Source organism: Geospiza fortis, unplaced genomic scaffold, assembly GCF_000277835.1.
Source record: "Geospiza fortis unplaced genomic scaffold, GeoFor_1.0 scaffold200, whole genome shotgun sequence".
NCBI classification, from domain to species: Eukaryota; Metazoa; Chordata; class Aves; order Passeriformes; family Thraupidae; genus Geospiza; species Geospiza fortis.
The window spans coordinates 1,604,381-1,624,202 of NW_005054353.1; the positions used below are offsets into that span (position 1 = coordinate 1,604,381).

At 39.5% G+C, this 19,822-nt stretch overlaps 2 protein-coding genes across 2 annotated transcripts in view; both read right to left on the reverse strand.

Moving 5' to 3' along the window:
* SNX31 (sorting nexin 31) overlaps positions 1-9,093 on the reverse strand; it is a 36,666-nt gene extending 27,573 nt beyond the window's left edge. The window contains 1 exon segment of the mRNA XM_031058975.1: positions 9,028-9,093. Coding sequence (XP_030914835.1) covers positions 9,028-9,093 — 66 coding nt within the window.
* PABPC1 (poly(A) binding protein cytoplasmic 1) lies at positions 7,577-18,254 on the reverse strand (the record flags this gene model as incomplete). Its single annotated transcript, XM_005423457.2, has 14 exons — positions 7,577-8,017; positions 9,146-9,241; positions 9,537-9,667; positions 9,835-9,919; positions 10,345-10,499; positions 11,479-11,589; positions 11,755-11,848; positions 12,024-12,296; positions 12,745-12,840; positions 12,937-13,074; positions 14,599-14,693; positions 15,937-16,076; positions 17,852-17,967; positions 18,060-18,254. Coding segments are annotated over 13 exons (1,722 nt in total), but the record flags the coding sequence as incomplete, so codon positions are not given.
* Positions 18,255-19,822: the final 1,568 nt, after the last annotated feature.

Below are 19,822 nucleotides of genomic sequence, written 5' to 3' on the forward strand. Positions count from 1 at the left end.
ACACTGTATCCATCTCTATCTCTGAGCTTGTATGTTTGAGGCCTTGGGAGCTCTCTGTGCTTGCATTTCCCACATCAGCTCACCCAAGAGATGCCAGAGACAGACCCTCCAGAGTAGTATTCAAGAAATACCCTCAAGTATAGCAGTGCAGAAATCCATCCATGAGGGAAGTTTATTTCCAATTTACATTCTTTGCATCACAGAATTGTTGCATCTGTGGCATGATAAGTGATCTGGTCACATATGGTGAAAATTACTTTATCCTGGAGTAAGGCTTCTCATACTTGTGCATTTTTTTACATTAAAAGAGTATTTAAAGCAAATAAGCAGGACAGGATATAATAATTATAGACAAGCAACCTCAAAGAAGAATAGGGAAGGCAATTAAGAGACAGCAGCATAGTTACAAACTTCAAGACCAAGTGCAGGAGCTACCAACAGCAGGAATGAAGGAATTGAAAACAAAAATCAACTAACAAGTTCTAAAGACCAGCAGGAGGCAAACTCAGTTACCAGGGATGCAGAGAAGGGAAGAATTTTGCTGAGAGCACTAATGATGTTAAAACCTGTTGAGCAAGAAACAGTAGGCCTTTTAAAAATGGAAGCAAATGCATAAGCTGATTTATTAGTTCAGATAGGTTATCCAAAAATGCTCCATTAACCAAAGCAAAATACTACTGTGAGAGGTCCCACAGGGAACAGAATTGCAGAGCTGCAACTCCAAGGGCACCCCTCAGCAAACATTGCTTCTCATGGCAGCCCTGCTGCGACTCATCTACCTTTTAACTGTGCTTCTCCAGCTGTTTGTGCACTCACACAGAGTTGGGAGAGATGGATGATACCCATCCAGGTTTGCTGGCTGAAAAACTGCTTCAGAGTGGTCCTGTCACTGTAACCAAGAGCACAGCAAGGAAATTGCCAAGAGAAGCACCTACCTAAGCCACCAGCATAAGTGTTCACCAAAAAGGGCCCTAATATAGGGCCAGTGAGGTAAAATTATGCTGCTCAGAAAGGATAACAGTGTGCACCCAGACTTACAGAAAAGCCAGAAGAGATTTTGTTTGGAGCCAAGGACTGGCAAAGGCCAGCCAGAGAGCAAAGAGAAGGCTAACGAAGAGAAGGCTGACAGACACTCTGCTTTCACAGAAAAGCTCAGCATCACATGCTTCCCTTCACTTTTCTAAGAAATCCAGAGGAAGGAAAGAGGGCAAAAGGACAGAGGCAACTCAACAACGAACGAAGCAGAAGTAGAAATAAACAGGAAGATTCACCCTGAAATCATCCACTTCTGTTGCCCGGAGCCATACATTATTCTCTGAGGCTCGCTATTCCTTGGAATACTTCAAGCCTGTGTTCCAGCTGTTTTGTAACTCTGTGTGGAAAGGGTCACTCCTGAGGTATCGACTTAGGCAATTCAACATCCAACACTTGGTTAACACCCAGCTTGTCAAAAAAAATCCTGCAATCAACTCTGCAATTTGCCTGGACTGACCTCCACAAACTTTCCAGAGTTGTTCATGGGATTAACGACCAAAATTGAGCAGCTGCACCTCTCTCCCAGAGGCGAAGGAAAAGAGGCACTTGGAGCCAACAGCTGCTGCTGCTTGGCCAGTGTTTCCCATTTAGCCGGCTTACCATACCCTTCTGCCACACGCCCTGGCTTTTTTTTTCCCGTTTTGCCTCTCAGTGGCTGCTAGATTTCACTTTGCAAACGTATGCTCCACAAGCAGGGTTCTGCCCCTCCGATAGGACAGCATGGGGAGAACCAGGCAGGCGGGCCTCCGACCGGGCCCCGAGACCGCTCCCTCAGACCGGGCCTCCGACCGGGCCCCGAGACCGCTCCCTCAGACCGGGCCTCCGACCGGGCCCCGAGACCGCTCCCTCAGACCGGGCATCCGACCGGGCCCTGAGACCGCTCCCTCAAACCGGGCTCTGAGACTACGCCCGGCCCCACCGCGCCCTCAGACTGGGCCCTCAGACCGCGCCCTCCGACCGCGCCCTCCGATCGGGCCCTGACACCGTTCCCTCAGACCTTTCCCTCAGACCGGGCCCACGGGGCGCTGAAGCGCCCGGGCCGGGCAGGGAGGGAGTTCAGAATAGCATAGGAAAGAGCCTACGAAGTGGTAATTTATTATGAAGTGACAGTAATTCACTATTTCTCAAGGAACATGGACTAGCAACCATCTGGCAAAAGGGGTACACAGCAGGTTTGTTAAGAAAGCTAAATCCTTTTTTCACAAAGTACCTCACTGGAGGTCAAGTGTAGTTAAAATGGTACATCCATCTCTAGCCTGAGACTTTTGTTATGGCTAATTCCCAGACAATAAGGGTGATTTATTTTTGCTGTTTTTCACAGCTTCCTTTCGTGTGTTTCTGGTACCCTTGAGGGAAGGGACTGCAGGACTGGGTCTTCTCGTGTGAAAGTCCTTGCAGACTTAGACAAGCAGCACTGCTGGAGATGTGGAATGAGCTCATTAACAGGGAAATTATGCCACTGCAGCAGCTGCCCTGTAACTGAGGGCCTGATGTGAGCTTGTTATGCAGGCCTCACCAAAAGGCCCTTTTTCAGAGGAAGAAAATTGCTTTGCGAAGGCTGTGATTGACAGGATGGCGTGGGGAAAACCCCTTTCCAGTAAAATAAGGCTTAAACGTATTTTTCAATAAACAGGATTAACTGTGGGTATTGTGAATGAAGTGGAGAAAAGTAAAATAAAATTATATAATGTGTTCAATAACTTGATTTGTTTTTATTTTTCATCTGTGCACCCAAATGTAACCAGTCCAGTGACTTCAGGAGCACCCCCACAACAATCCTCTTACAAAGCCAACTTTGTAGCCTTGGTGTCACAGCTGCTCTGATGTACCTGAGAGATGAGGCTCCCCACACCCTGAGAAGCTCTGGAAGAGCTTTTCTTCCACTCCTGAGCAAGGCTGCTGTGTGTATCCTTGTTTGGACCCCAACACATTTTGCCAGTCCATATCTCCACTTCTGCAACCTGGGAGGTTAAGGACCTGCAGAATGAGTTCAATGGAAAAATGTGACGTATAGGAAGACAGAGGAAGGATCTATACTCCAGGTCACATGAATTTTCTACTTTTGTCATTCTAGGTTGCTGGTCTCCTCATCTGCCTAAATCTGGTTCCTGAAAACTATAAGAGGGGAAACGGAGCTAATTTTGGTGGTGTCCTGATTGCAGGATGGGGACATGGTATGGCTCTGTTGCTGTTCTGTACCACCCACATGTCACTGCTGGGGACACAGTTTTGGGGGGAAGCAAAGGTGAGTGTGTCACCAAAACTGCAGGAAAACCAGAAACTATCCAACATCTTTTCAGTGTTAGAAAATTAGCATTACATTATTCTAGCCTGGATGTGCAATAGAAATCATTTCATCCACACATGCCTGAGTTCTGCACTGAAAATCACTCCATCACACATAGTTCTTTACCAGACTTTTCACATGTTTATACATAAAAACCCAAAGAAATTCTCATTCATTGGTCCTAAGTTATACAATTCTTAGCATTCAATCTCCTATTGGTTATTGATCCCTTTGCCTTTGATGTTAATAGAAGGATGGTCCTCATTCTGTGGCTCTCTTATCAATCTTTTCCCAGACCAGATGTCTCCGACCACACCATGGGGTGATGTTTGTTTATATTCATCTCCTGTGTGTCTTGTGGCTACTCCCAAACTGTAGATGTTAAGCTCATCAGGCCTCACCTCACCCAGAGTTGGTGAACAGAGTTGTTTGAAGAGAAACTTCAATTCTCCTTTTCCTGGGGTGAAGGTGAACAATCCCCTGACTAAAGTTACATTAAACAATTTTAGAAGTTGTATCATGTCCAACAAGTGCACCAGTTCTGCCTCCCTCTCCCCAGTGGGAAGGCTGTTGGCATCAGCCCTGAGGAACCCATCCTCTGCCATTGCTGTCCATGCCTCCTTTTTTCTCCAAGACACAGCTACAGGTGGCAAATCTCTAGCAGTGGAAAGGGACGGGACTAAGTAAGCTTCCATTCACAGACATGACAACATAATATGCTAGGGGCCCACCTTTTGAAGTGTAATCTCTGTTTGATGTCATCTGGTGACTTCAGGTTTAACCTAGAACACATGTAACCCAGTTACTGAAATGTGACACAGCCATTTAGCCTGCCCAGGGCATCAGTTTGGGGTTTTGAATGCTCAGGTATCACGTGGTATATTTTAAAATGTGCTCAGAGCTATAAAAAAGTACAGAGATCTGGCCAGCTACAGCCAATTGGAACATGACAGGATTAGGGATGTTTCCTTAGCAGGTGACATGGAAATAGGAGACCATTTGGCAGATGTACTGCTCTTAGTACCTAATGGACAAAAGGGCCATTATGGTGGCCTAGCTTGTCAATTCTTTTTTTCTTAATGATTACTTTCAATCCCAATAGTGAGAAATTGAAATTACTTTCAATCCCAATCCCTTTTAGTGAGAAATCTAAATCTCAAATTACTTTTTTGAAAATATTCTTCCTTTGCTGTTGTTGCCCAAGTTCTAACTACATGTGCACCTCATGTTTTCCATGTAGCTGGAAACATTTGTTTTAAATTTGAATTCACTTCAAATGCAATATCCTAAGGATTTGTAGCCCCTCCATCTGCATTTTCATTTCCATGCAGCTACTCTTTCTCATTGACCATGTCCTGTAGAAGAAAAGTGAGACTGAAAACTTTCTTTCTACCTCAGTGAGGTAGTCATACCATAGGGACTCACATATAACTACAAAAGTCTAGGGAGAATTGTGGTCCCAAGGACTGCAGCTCTCTCTAGCATATTAGTTTGGACCACAACTCTTATACCTATTGAAAAAAATTACAAATTGTATTGTAAAAAAAATACAAATTGTAAGTTTAGATTTTTTCCAGTTATCCCAAGCACAAATATGTCTATTAGATGTAGATTTCAGGAAATCTTTTTTCCAGGACTCCTAACTCAAAATGTTGCATGGCTACCTTTGAACATCCAGTTGTCCATCACAACCATTAAGAATGTTACCAAGAAGGATGCTCAAGGACTGATGACATCATTTATTCAAGGGTAGACACCTAATTAGTACCAACTTGCAACAAGACATTGCCAGACTCTAGAACATCTTAATTTCCAGCACCTTGCCCCCTCCTTGCCTGGACCCAGTGAACTCTGAATTCCCTAGACTTCAGCAGAGCAGCAAAGAGCATGTCTGCAATCCAGATTACCTCTGCACCAAACATTTGATTTAGTTGCTCATGAAGCCACATCCTGCTTGGGAAACCGGATGGCAAATATAATACCATTCATTCATTCATTCATTCATTCATTCATTCATTCATTCATTCATTCATTCATTCAAATCACCACCCACTTCCCAAGCAGGCTTTTGGCTGCTGCTAAACTCTGAAGTGTTTGCTGTGGTCAGAATGGAAAACCCAGAAGGACTTAAGGAATGAAATGCCAGAGGATCCAGCAAAATCAGCTTAGCACTGGCAGGCTGCAGGGTGCAGAGGATCAGTGTAAGCCTCTGACACATACTAGAGGGAATGTGCGGCAGCAGGAAGTGCCTGCCAGTCAGGCTGCCTATTAACTCAAAGGAACACTTCTCTACTATTGAAAAAGTTGATTTTCCTGCATGCTGCATTGTTTTACAGTAGTGCTCCAAAGATGCATTGGTAGAGGCACTAACAAATGCCTTGTTTGCCCTCTTTAAGATTTAGAAATTAAATAGAAGACATTTATTGCATAGGCATCCGTAGCATACAGCAGGGAATTACCACATAAGCAGGACTGTGAAGAAATAAACCAACTCATGGCTTTGTTTGCTTAGACTGTCATAATCACCTCAGCACAACTGCCTTGCTGTTTCCTTCCACCACAGAAGTTACCCAGTATTTCATGCTGGTGCAGATGCTAGTGCATGACACACCTACAGAAGTCTTGTACAAACTCAGAGATTTCCTGTTCTCCTCCTTTTTCAGCTACACCATCGGGAAGATGTAAAATAACTTGCTCATTCTTACAAAACAAAAATTAGTTTGGTTAACTCCAGCAGACTCACAGAACACACAACTTATCTAGGAAAACAAACGGAAGTGACGAGACCTCTTATTTTCTTGCTAGTGCTCTGAGAATCCTGAAAATAGGTTTTTGTAATACCCTTTAAATCTTCCATTAAACATTTAATATCATCAGATTCTTCAGCATTCCCATTATGGCTTTAAGTATTTTTAGGTCATTAAAACTGTCTCCAAAGTTTAAATGTTTTTATAGTTGATATTACATAAAATCAAGGCCATACATTCAGCCCCTTAACATGTATACATCTTGCTTGAACGCCTCTTTTGTAGGATTTACCACCCAATTTCAAAAATTCTTGATTCTAGTCACATACCTCATCAAGACTGCAAATTAAAGACTATCCCAGTCTGCCGCCATCGGAACAGGACTGAGTGTAAGAATTACCTAAGTTAAACCTAATGCTTTTTACAGCATAGGATTTTAACTAGATTCCATTTACACCAGACCAATTTCACCTCATTATGCTAGACTTATTTCTCAAATTCTGTAACAGAAAACCTGAAATCCTGCAATTTTCCCCTTTGCAAAAGGGGAAAAAAATAGGGGGCTCCTGAACTGTCTTTTGGGGGACTTCAGAAAACATACTAAAGGGCTTTGACTGCAACAACAGATCAGAGAACATTGGCATTCCCACCACACAACACAGATTTCAAAAACCTCCAGAACAAGCTAACCCCTTCTTGTGAATTCCATAGAATCTGCATTCTGTACACATAGTAACTGAACCCAGCAGATAGCAGTGGCTACTGGTCATGCCTTCCTCCATGACTAACAGATCTTTGTGCCTCCTCCCCACCCCAGCCTGCCAGGTTTTACTCTCTTCTTTGTAAAAGCAAGACATGCCACTTTCACTGCTTCATTTCTCCTTTTGCATTATCGATTTTGAAAAAGCAACTTATAGAGCCAATTATGGGCTAAACTGGGTAGGAAATACCTTTTTATTCCACAGGTCTGCAGAAAGGGAAAAACCAAAAAGCAAGGCAGCAACTGTAGGATAATCCATCTGTGGATGGACAAGCTTCAGTGTATTTGCTAATTCACACAGTGAAAGTTTATTTTACAACAAAAGCCATTTTACTGTCTCTTTTGTTTAGGCATTTAACACTTAGCTTGATTGAACATTTAAGTATTAATCCTGCAAAACTCCCAACCTCAGTATGGTTCTGTAGCAAATGGAACAGCTCATGTGTAAGTGCTGCCTCTTCTCACTTTAGTGCCATTGGCCATTTCACTGCAAATCCCCTTTAGGGACACAAACTGACCTGAAGACCCCATCCGCCCTGAGTGAAGACAGAATTATTTCTGTGCTGTGGTACACTAGAAAGATTCAGACCAAGCAGCAATTTATTTAAAAAAACCCAAACACTTCCCCCCCGCCCCCCCTTCAACTTCTGTTATTTAGAAGACAGTCTACAGGTGTAGTCTTACTTGGCATTCTGGATGACAAGTTTATGAAAAGCACACTCTACAAAAGAAACCATCGCAAGCAAGTCAGTGTTTAAGGAATTTTTATTAAACCAAGAATTTTATAATCCAAATTATGTTTCTTTGCTCAGCTATCAATTCTCACTGTCAACTAAAACAGTGGTGATAATCTGAGCTTTTCCACAGTAAAGAATTACAAAATTAAAGAAAGGAATGCTTTAAATTTTTGTACTGTGCTGAAAATTCTTTTCCCCTGGGTTTATAAAACATTAATTTGTATTTTTTATTTTACTATTTTTTTTTAAATTTTAAATCAATAAGTAATCTAGGACTAGCATCTGTTTTGCTAGTCCTGGCGTTGCTCTGTACGTAAGCTTCAAAGTTTCCTTTCCTTTTTTTATTTATTTTATATTTTGCAATGTTTTTCTCAATATTTAATAGTTTTTCCATGTTTAGATTTTTTTTTCTTCGGTGAAGCGAAGTTCTAGATTGTAGTCCCGGATAGCTCTGCAAAGAAAAACAACGTTTTTATATTTTAAAACAAAAGCAGGACCTTGTATATTTTCTACTACTGTACACCATGCAGCACTCTGGGCTTTCATTGTTTCAATGATAACAAAGCTCTTCAGAAACAGAATATCAGAGATCCTCCCACTTTTTAGGGGACACAAAAGTATTCAAAAGTCTGATCCTTGGCAAGACAACACTGACTCAAGAACTGGACAGTCCCTCAGACAGCACTGCTTTAAGCACAATGTTACTGCAATTGACTGTGGGGCACCTCTACTCTTGAGGCTCATCAACTACCCTGGCAGTATTTTCAATTTCCAATTACTAAAACGTCATGGAGCAGATGGAGTAATGGTCTCTAAGTATGGGCATCTTAGTTTAGGAGAGACAATCTATTCAGCACTTATCTCCAGAAACAGAAATGTGTAAAAATCATGACTCAAATTCTTCCTCCAAAAGGAAAATGTTATGTGATCAAATGTTAAATCAGGCAAATGATAGCTACAAATGTGGAAAGCAAGTTCACAGGCAAAACCTAACTAGACAGAAGAGATAATAGATTCCTTTTTATCCTCTACTTCACATTTTTTCCCTGTCAAAATTGTTAAGCTACCACCATTTGCCTCTGTCATGCACAGTTAAGACACCAGCCCCACAGAAAGCAATGAAGAAAAATCACTATTTTAACTACATTAAATTCATCCAAATGTGAAGTCAAGACAATATACAGTTTAGTTTTCACTTATTAGACAATTTTATAATTTGGTAAGTATGTACAAACTACAGTATAAATAAGTTCTTTAATTTCTAAGAAAAAAGGGAGTTGGGGTACCATTTTAAGCCTATTTTAATTCCACAAGTTGTTCTCAATAGTATGAATAGCATCATTTGACAGAACTGCCCATTTCTGCACACATCCCTAGAGCTAATTCCAGCTAAATGTGTTGTTAGAAACAATGACATGTCAGTAGCTTTTGCTAGCCAAGTGAGCACAGAAGCTTGTTTACCATAGCTGCTACTTCCTCTGGCTGCACACGACACAGAGCCTGGACACAGGCTGCTTGCAAGGCCATGGACCAAACACTTGCATTAGTCAATCTATGGAACTACAGTGTCCAAACTTACTTATTAAACACTTGGAACCCCAGTGGGATTATTAACTGCCTTTTGAGCAGCCTCTTTAGCTTGGTGGGCTTGTAGTACGGCTACAGCTTCATCAACCTGTTAAGTACAAATGAAAAATTAATTAAGGAAAGCTCAGCAATTTTTGTATAATTAAGTTAATAATACAGTGGAAATTATGCATATAATCAATGCCTACATTGTTGAGAAGAAAAACTAGAACATTACAATTCTTGTTCGTGCAATGTAAGTCACTGTCACCTTTTGAAAGAAGATACTCTTGCCCTGAGCCACCACTGCATTGCTGTTACCCCACTGTGCCAGCACCAATGACTGCTGGATCAGTGTAGCCTTAACCACCTATGGAACCAGTGCAAGGCTAAAGTGCACCCACCTTCGAACGAAGAGACTCAGGAGACTCGAGCATGTGGAGGAGTTCAGAGTTGTCAATCTCCAGCAACATCCCAGTGATCTTACCCGCCAGAGTAGGGTGCATGCTTTGAATAAGGGGGAATAGACGTTCACCTAGAAAGAAGAAAGTTAGTCAGGGATGAATCCAGCCTAAATTTAAGGGATAAGGGAACCAAACTTGTTCTACTGCTAAAACCATTTACTCTGCATATAAAGATCAAAAAAGTGTACTTTAACTGCCCTTCTGCTACAATGCATAGAGAAAGGTATCATGTACGTACCTAACATCTGCTTTTGTTCTTGTGGAGGGGCAGAAGCCAACATGGAAGCAGTCAAGGGTTCCTGACCTTGCACATGGACAGCAGGCTGCAAATTAATTTAACATTTGAAAATTAAACCATGGTTTATAATTAGGTGCAGCTTCAAACAGCCAGTATTTCACAACTTAGCATACACAATGCCTACAGTGTCAGAAACATCAAAGAAATTAACAACTATGCCTATTCAATCAAGTATTACTGGTTAGAGCAGAGTGATGATGCTGAAGATTGTTAGAAACTGCCCCACGGAGGAGCAAACACAAGAATTTAGGCTAAGGTATGAGGGAACTGAAAAGAACAAAGCAACACGGGATCACATCCTGTCCCAGGTAAACTTCAAATATTCTTAACTTCCTAGTGCTTTTACTCTACTGCCATGATGCAGAGCCTGAACTGCCCTGCCATCACCCTCACCACCTTCCTCTGCAAAGAGCATGAGTAAAAGCCCAGAGCAGCTCCCAGAGCACGTACCTGCTGCATAGCAACCTGTGGCTGCGTGTTGAGGTGCTGCTGGGGGTTGCGAACACCCGCGGCATATTTGTACTGCGGGACTGTGCGCACGGCAGGAGTGGCCGCAGTAGCTGCTGCTGCAGGACGTGGACCCATCGTTTGTGTTGATGTATTAGCTGGGAAAACAGGAACACAATTCCATGTGTGAATTATTATTATTATAATTATTTTGCTCAACAAATCAACCTGAATCAAATACCTAATTTAGGTATTGTGTTATCAATTCATCTTAACAGTATTGCCAACTGTCACATCACTGGTCACACAAAGGTTCAAATCTTGAAATTTACTGGATGCTAATTTCCCATCACTTCATTCGTGAACTGCCCTTTTTACATGCTACTGGAAAAAGATCCATGATAAAAAATTCACTTTGTTTCAGTGCTGATATAATTTCATTATAAGCTAAAGGACATTTGATTTCCTAAGCACATTATGTCAGTCATTCTAAAAAAGATACTTTTAGGAAGAAGTAAATGGCTGTCTGATACATTCTGGGAGAATTATGCCTTCGGAGAGGCTGTGGACTCCCCATCCCTGGAGATGTGCAAGACCAGCCTGGATGGGGCTCTGAGTACCCTGGTCTAGTGGAGGGTTCCCTGCCTCTGGCATGGGGGCTGAAATACATGAGCTTTAAGGTTCCTTCCAACCCAAACCATTCAATGATTACAGTCAATTCTGCTTCATTCAGTGATGTGCAGATTTTGCATTCATGATACTGGCTTACAATAATAAAGTATGTATATGTAAAATATAATAAAATTAGTAAGAGCTAAAATTGTATCATCTCAATATTTCTACATGCAACCTATTATTACAATTGCTGCAACTATGTTTAGAAATGACAAAAGCCACCCTACAGTATTACTGAAGTGCACACAAGAGTAAGTGCTTCATCCTGAAGAGATGGGATCACAGCTGGAGTCTTTGCTGGGACAGTATTTTAAAGCAATTACTAGAAGGTGCCATTAGCTTATTCATTAGGAATATCATATGTGATATTAAACTTACAAATATTTATTTTGCAAGATCATGCTGAACCAGCAAAATTGGAACAGAAGTCCAATACTTAAAGTTTGCACAAATCAAACTCACCAACACGCTGCGTTGACATGACTCGTGGAACCTGGGAAGAAGCTGGTCTCATGGTACTGAACGGTGGTCTGGGTGCTGCTGGGCGGATCGCACCAGGCATGTTTTGGAATGCTATGGTTTAGAAAAAATATACTGTTACATGCTGAAACACTGAGTGATGCCAACATGACAAACAGAAGACTATACAGCAATGCCATGAAAACCTATCTGAAAGTGCAAAGGTAAATGCTATGGAGTTTACAGCAATTGCTGGAAAGAGATAAAGAAGTGACTTACGATGAGGTCTGGCACCCTGAGCAGTCCAGCGAGGACTAGGTCTAGCAAGTTGAGCGAGCTGATTAGTAGGATAGTACGCAGCACGGTTCTGAGTCTGCCAAACACAACAACATCACTTAACTTTGTTGTCTGTGAAGGGCATGCTGAACAGCCCAGCACCCTCCCACTAAGAGATTAAAATGCTGCAATCACAGACACATGCTAACAGTTCTATTTAAGCAGATTCTATATGCAATACAAAATATTCAGTTACTCATCTGTACACGTACCTGAGGAATAGCTGCCATGAAGTATCCTGAAGGAGGTGCTGGCTGGTAGGGGTTGATTACAGGATTAGGTACTGCTCTTACACTTGCCATCCTCTGCATGTACTGGTTGGTGAGATGAGCTTGGCGCTCCTCTTTACGCTGGGCTAGAGCTACATATAATGGTTTAGTAGCCACAATTCTACCATTCATTTCTGTGACTGCTTTGGTGGCTTCTTCTGGTGACGAAAAGCATACAAATCCAAATCCTTTGCTGCGGCCACCTTCCATCATCACCTGTCAGTACAAAACTTAGTTTTAAAACTAAGTCTTCTGTGTCACACCTATTTAACTTGCATGAGTTTCTTGTTTCAGCTTATTAGAAGCAGGACCACACGTTTGTTTAACTGAGTATTTAATATAAATGAGTATTATTGTGTAATAAATAGCTAACTGTTACCCAAATAGAGATGGAAATCTCATTAAATAATGAGCACAATATTGCACTGAAAGATGTAATTTTTCTCACACTAGTCTCACCACTACTACTTACTTTATTTCAAGAAAGGATGATCATATGGTGTTTAACCTGACATGTACAATAATCAAGAAAGCTGATGCCCACATTTACAGTGGGTCACTGTATCTACAGTGGATATCTGTTACTGAATGAAATTAACTTTTCTTTGGTGACAAATCACTACTTATTTTCAGAGAACAGATGAGGACCATCTATGAACTTTACCTTTGCACTAGTGATTGTACCAAATGGGGAGAACTCTTTTCGGAGACGCTCATCATCGATCCCATCATCAAGATTTTTCACGTAAAGGTTTACACCCTAAGAAAACAGGTAAGTTATTTTTAAAAGCAATTGTTCTGTGTAAATCTCAGAACATCATATAATAGAGTTAGCCCTCTTGATTTAAAACTGAACCTGGTATCTGGTGATCCTGTCCTGCTTCATTTGTTCGAACTTGCGCTTCAGCTCCGTCTGTCTTTCCACCTTTTTCTGAGCCCGGCCAACATAGATTTGTTTTCCATTGAGCTCTTTCCCATTCATTTCATCTACAGCCTTCATTGACAAACAACAAATTAGCAGTGCTTTTTGTATTCCAGCATTTTTCAGACACACAAAAAATGCAATTCAAATAAAAAATCTACATAAGGATTCTAGAAAAAGAGCTAATCCATCTTAAAACACCACTAATTGAAACAAAATACCCCAAGACTTCCCCACCACTTATGATAACATGAAAACTGCTTTCCAAGTATGCTTCTGTCTTGTTGAAGACAAGTCACAAGGGATGCGAACCAGTTTTTATGGAGGAAAAAACCCAAGTTGCAAGAACTGTTTCTCTAGCCTTATCTTGCTAATGGCAGAAAAAAGCAAAGAGTAAGCAAATAAAGTTGAAAATCTTTAATTCACCTAGTTCTGTCTTTAAAAGTAACATCTGAAACTGTAACATCTACCAGATCTTTCTACACTAAATGTTAAGCTACAGATGATATGTACAGCTTTTTTTTTTAATTTTTAGTCTTTCATTAAGGAAATAATTAGAAGTATGAAAATGTGAACTTCTTCCCTTCATACTGTTTTGAGTTACAACTCTTCAGATGTAAAAAATTCTGGCATGTATTTACTCAATTAATTTAAAATCATTAGTCACCAGTTTATTGTATATGTTTATGATCAAAGCCATTAGACATTTTTATAGAGATACTGGAATTTTATGTTATTTAAAACACCCAACATGTGATTCTAACTACAGTAAGAGAAACTATTCATCAATTAATGTATGCAAGACTGAAAAATGAAGATGTTCTAAAGACAGACAGGATTTGTTCTAATCTCTCGCTTGTACACTTACAGTACTGACAAATCACCCTAATGCCTTTTGAAAAGCAAACTTTGTTTGTTCTGTACTGCATTTTTTCCCTGATGCTATGTCCCTACTGTCACAGTAAACTGACATATCAAAGCAACCAGTTGACAAAAAATTAAGTTATACAGCATACTGGCATGATATAGATATATACACGAATAAAAAGGACCCTTTTTCCAAAGTTACCCTTTGGAGTAAAAACAACATTACAGGGCTCTGTGACTATTTTCTCACAGTTATGCCAAACATGCTTTATAAAACTAATAGCTTCCCTGCTGACTTTGCAGAAAACACAATTCTTTCTGCCTTCTGTGCAGAAGGCAGAAAGGCACCAATATTTTGTGCAACCAAACTGGACCAAATGATTCAGAAATGTAGTAATTTACTATGTTGTATACTGCTCAGCATGTGAGAGTCCAAATACCACTGACACCTTTAAGCCCAACTACAACAGGTTTTAAAATTATTCAAGATTCCCCATTTCTACACTAGTTCCAGTTGTACCAGAGTATCTTGACTTAATAGGTTTCTCACACCAACTGACACTTGCTCATAGGAAAGCATTCTAAATGACAGAAACTCTGCTAAGTAATTTGGGCAGTGAGCATCTCTTTTTGCAGTGTTCTTGACCAATTAAAACACTCAATTACTCAATGAAACATATTATTTGGGTCTCAGTTACAGGATTCCTAAAATTAAGTCCAAAAGCTTACTTTTTGGGCATCTTCATGTCTTTCAAAACTAACGAAGCCAAAGCCTTTGGATTTTCCACTCTCATCAGTCATAACTTTCACACTTAGAGCAGGACCTAAAAAGAGAATGAAATACTTATGCTTCATAGACAGTATATTCATCTCACCTTTTGAACATTCTATTTAGAAGATAATGTTTAGTTTATTTCATTTGTATTACAAAGGACTCCTGCACTAATAGTGTCAAGTAAATGTCATCCATTACTATGAAATTACTAATTTGCCCTGATGAACTTCAGCCATTATGGCTGAAGTCCATCATGCTGAATTTCTTTTCTAGTGTATTTTCAATCAAAATTTAACCTCAAAGTGAAAGAAAATTTCACCACAAAGTGAATGAAATTTGTTTCATCATTAAAAATTATGACACTTGAAAAGTATTAGTGCTTCCATGCTTTGAAGCAGGTACTGAAAAAGCCAGAGGAAGGCCTTGCAATTAGGTATACATTTCACTATTTATCCTGGTGAAAGGCCATCCTAGTTCAGCAATTTCATAACCTCTGAAACATTGCAGTTCACGGACTCAATTGGAAGGAGCCAATTTAGCTGTAGCAGCTAAATTCGCTACTGTTTCAACCACAGATACTTGAAGAACACAAAGCAATTTCCTGTTCGTGCCGTTTAAGGCTGCTACAGAGTATCTCTTGTACAAGTCTTTCCCTCGCTTTACCTAATATCCCCTGGAGAACAGCAAAAGGAAAAAAATTAAGAAAAAAAAAAGCTGAGATTGAAAATAAAACATGAAGAACCCTCTAATGGCATTAAGGGAAGCGCCATTTCCTATTTTGATGGCAACACATCATGGTCAAATGTCCCCCATAATTTTGCCCTGTGTGTAACTGAGGATCATGGCAGAATCTCATAGCTTCATGCTGGAACAGTTCCTTATAATTTTCTATTAGGTCAACCACCACAATGCAACTGAATAACAGAGGTAAGTTTGCAGGTCAATGAAAGCAGTAGCAAATTCATTAGTCACACATCCTGTAGGTGCATTTATAAAATCAATCTGTACTAAACCAGAGAACACTGCAGAACCCATAGACACATTACTTCCAGATTACCGAAAACAGTTCTTATGGCAGGATTAAATATTATATTCTGCCTATTTAAAATTCGGGTATTACTGCACTTTTTGAATCTGAAACTGGAATTAAGCACCCACTTTTCAGTAACCTTTATTACATTTCTACATCAACATCAGACAGCCCCGATTTCTTGTACTTCAAGGCACTGTACAGACAGATACATGTAGTAAACTGAAGTTCACTTGTGTTTAAATAAACATTAAGACATTACCAAACTTGCCAAAGAGTTCCTTAAGTCTCTCATCATCCATGTCTTCTCCAAAATTTTTGATGTAAACATTGGTGAATTCTTTTGCTCTGGCTCCAAGCTCTGCCTCACGTTCCTTGCGGGATTTAAACCTTCCAACAAATCTGATTGCAGGAAGAACAGAGTAATACAGAATAAAGCAAGTGTCTCAAGGTTTAAAAATTTACTTTAATCCTCTGGCATTGTATTTTATTCCTAATCAGTTTTGTTCACTATAGGTATGAAATTCTTTAGATAAAATATTTATGATAAAACTCAGTCAGAAAAACAACTCCACTGTCCTTTGCTACACCAGCATGTTTATCCCAGTTACAAGGCAAGAAAATGCTTTCAAGCCATTGGTGAGATTGTTCACTCTTATAAAACAGCCTTTGACAACAAGAGCTTGACAATGGAAAGAGCACTAAGAGGCTGCACAGAAATTCTAGATAACAGCATAATCCCTAAAAGCAGCCTAAAAGCCATTACTGCTCTCAGATTCAGTTTTTAAGCAAGAGATATTTAAGTAACTGCCCTCCTTCCCTAGCACACCTCTCCAGCCTGTATCAAAGACTTTGTTTTTAGGCATAGTGAAATAAATAGTTCAACTTGCTCTTGAGTCAAATACTGTTGCAAATTGGCTGGGAACAACAATGGTTAGTTCACACTGGCAGAAAACGAGCAAAACCTGAACGTAACATTCTGCAGCCCAAGGACATGCCTTAGTACAGACTGTACATGGCTGACACTGATTTCTGACTTTCTTTCAAATTTTATTGTAGGCTCGAACTTTATAGTCACAAATTTGAAAAATGTGATACAGCAGCATACAGTACCTCAGTAATTTTTAAGCTTTGACAATTTCACATAATTTATAGCAATCAAGTATAGTAAGAATGGAAGTGCAATGTGCTCAGCAGATTTTGACAGTCATGTTTTGATTTCTGAAAGACTAGTCTGAAAGCAAAATTAACTCTCATGTATATTTTACTCCTGTACTCTTATGACTGCATGTTGACCATTTTTACTAATTTAAAGTTGTATAACAATGGACACAATAAAAACATTCACAATGTCAGTCAAGAACAGAACAAGCGGGAAAACTGAAGTCTCAAAATATGTTTTCCTGTACGTGTCTTGATCTATCCATCTCTACATATAAAAATAATCCATGACAGTAAACTGATGCTGATTTCTGTTATCCTTTTTCCCAAATCCTCCTAAGTATCTAGAAAGCTGTTCTTTTGCAATTCTACCAATCACCATAATGATCCCTTAGGCATAGCTGTGAAGCACACTTACTCCCCCAGCCTAAATATTATTAAAGTTGTTGCCAAATAACATTTTTTCCTACAATGTAGAATACCGATAACGTTTAAAACATTACATTTCTCTTAAGTTTTATTTTCTATTCCCTAGATATGCTTATTAACAGACATTCATACAAAAATACTAGACTTATCTGACCACTCTTTAGTGCCAAGTAAACACCCTTTAGTGCTAAGTACCAGCTGACTCCAAAATATGGATAATACACTTATCTCACAACTCTTATAAAGGATCTATTATTCAGAATACTCAATGGATTGTATTTTATCTCAGACCAATAAGATCAGAAAACCAGGGAAGATCTCAAATCCTCATTACAGTATTGGCTTGTAAGACAATTAATACAGTGATTTTTTCCTCCAGAGTTCATTATTTGTCTTTTTGAACTTAGACTGACTCCAGAACAAGCAGGCGATACAATTCTTAAAATCCCTAGCACTAAAACTCTACATCTTCTTAAAATTAGAAATTTTCAGAACGACCTTCCTTTCCTAGGTAAACTTTCAAATCTTTGTCTGCCCTAAAATGAATTTCAGCTTCCTGATCCCCAAATACTTATTTATGTACTTACACTTTGCGGTCATTAAGCAGCATACCATTCATTTTTTCAATAGCTCTTTCTGCAGCTTCTTGTGTCTCAAAATGCACAAATCCATAACCCTTGGATCCATTTTCATCACACACCACCTATTAATGAAAAACCTTGTTGTAATACCCATGGAATGTTTCCAGCATAAACTGAGGAGTTTGTGTGTCAATACATTTCATTTGCCACTAACCTTACAAGACAGGATGTTCCCAAAAGCAGAAAATGTGTCATACAAAGCTTTGTTATCAATTGATTTGTCCAAGTTTTTGATGAAGATGTTTCCTACGCCGCTTTTGCGCAGAGATGGATCGCGCTGAGACCACATGATGCGCACTGGTTTGCCTTTAATGACATCAAAGTTCATGGTGTCCAAAGCTCGTTCAGCTGGAAAAACAGTATGGAATTAGTAGGAAATGCTAAGTATCTTAATAACCACAAAAATACCAGCTGAAGTACAATTCTTAATAATATTTTATTATTTCAAGCCCAGCACCATCACCAAGCTGCAAACGCAAGCCTCCAGTGTACTCTGCTGTATGCAAGGAAGAACTGCCAAACACTCATCAGCAAAAACTGCACTTCAGAAGGAGCACAAGTCAGCTGAGAAAGCTGCAGAAATCTCATCAGCCCATAAAACTAGATCTATGAAAAGATGTTACGGTGACAGAAGAAAAAGAAGCAAGTGGCAGCTGTTACGAAGTTTTAACATTTGTGAAAATCAGTGGCTTCTCCCATATCACACAGATGTATATTGTGTCAATGAAAATGCTTTTAGGGGTACTGCTTGTGCCTATGAGCAGCCTTTTGCAAATATTAACATAACACCTACAACACCAATACCCCTAAACTGACAAAATTTCTTTGCTAGATGGACATTCAAGCTTTATTCAGGCAGTTATTCCACACAACTTCTCCAGCGACCAAAAAGATCTGTAATGAAATTCTGAGCAAGAGACAGTTCAAAGAGATTCAAAACTGGTACTTACTTTAGAAAATCAAACTATACATATATTTTAAAAGCTCACAATGAAATACATATGAGCTCAATGAAGGAGCAAGCATTAAAACAGTAAACCAGGGTAATGCAAACCAGGTTTTGTTACTCCAATGGAGTAGTTTTTCCAGTAGAACTCCATAACTAACTTTTCAAATTCCACATGTAAAATTTCTTGTGTATTTAGATGGGGAAGTATCAAGACTTGCTCATTTTTCACATGTCTCTTCAAAGCCACAAGACATGTCTGTGATATTATCACTCATCTTGTGTATTTAAACACAAAAGAGCAATAGTTCTCAAGTACAGCGGTTCCTTTTCATCCCTGTTCCTGTAAGTCTGGAAGAACACTGAAAAAAGTCCCAATAAATACCTGAAGTCACACCCATGGGTACTAACTCACTTCACTGTAATTTGCAAACATCAAAACAATATGATGTTAACAAGACTGAAATCAGCTTAGTGATGGTTTAAATACAGCAACCGTGTCAGTTAAAAATTTTTTGGGAGGACCAAGGGCCAATCACACTGTGAAAACCCTTATTTCATGCTTTTGTTCTCTAAGTGCTGCTTTTGTCTTGAGCTATATTGTTTCATGACATGGCCGAAGACAATTTGCAGTGAGCTTGGGATTCAGTTAATATATGTTTTATATCCTTTCCTGTGACATTTTCAGATTAGAAATAAATTTTAAGATTATATTCTCTAAAAGATATATAAAGAGATGGACATCTAACATTTTAATGGGGAAAAGATTATTGATACTATTACCATATTCACATGACAGTAGCAACTCAGCAACTTGTTTAAACTGAAGCCACAAAAATTAAATGCCAGTCTTCTAAATAAGTTAATAAAGCTTTCAAAAACTTTAATATAAATTAAGCAGGAGAGAGAAGGCAACCTAGATAGTGTTAATATGAAATAAAAATAATTGGCTCTCTACTACCAAAAGGGGG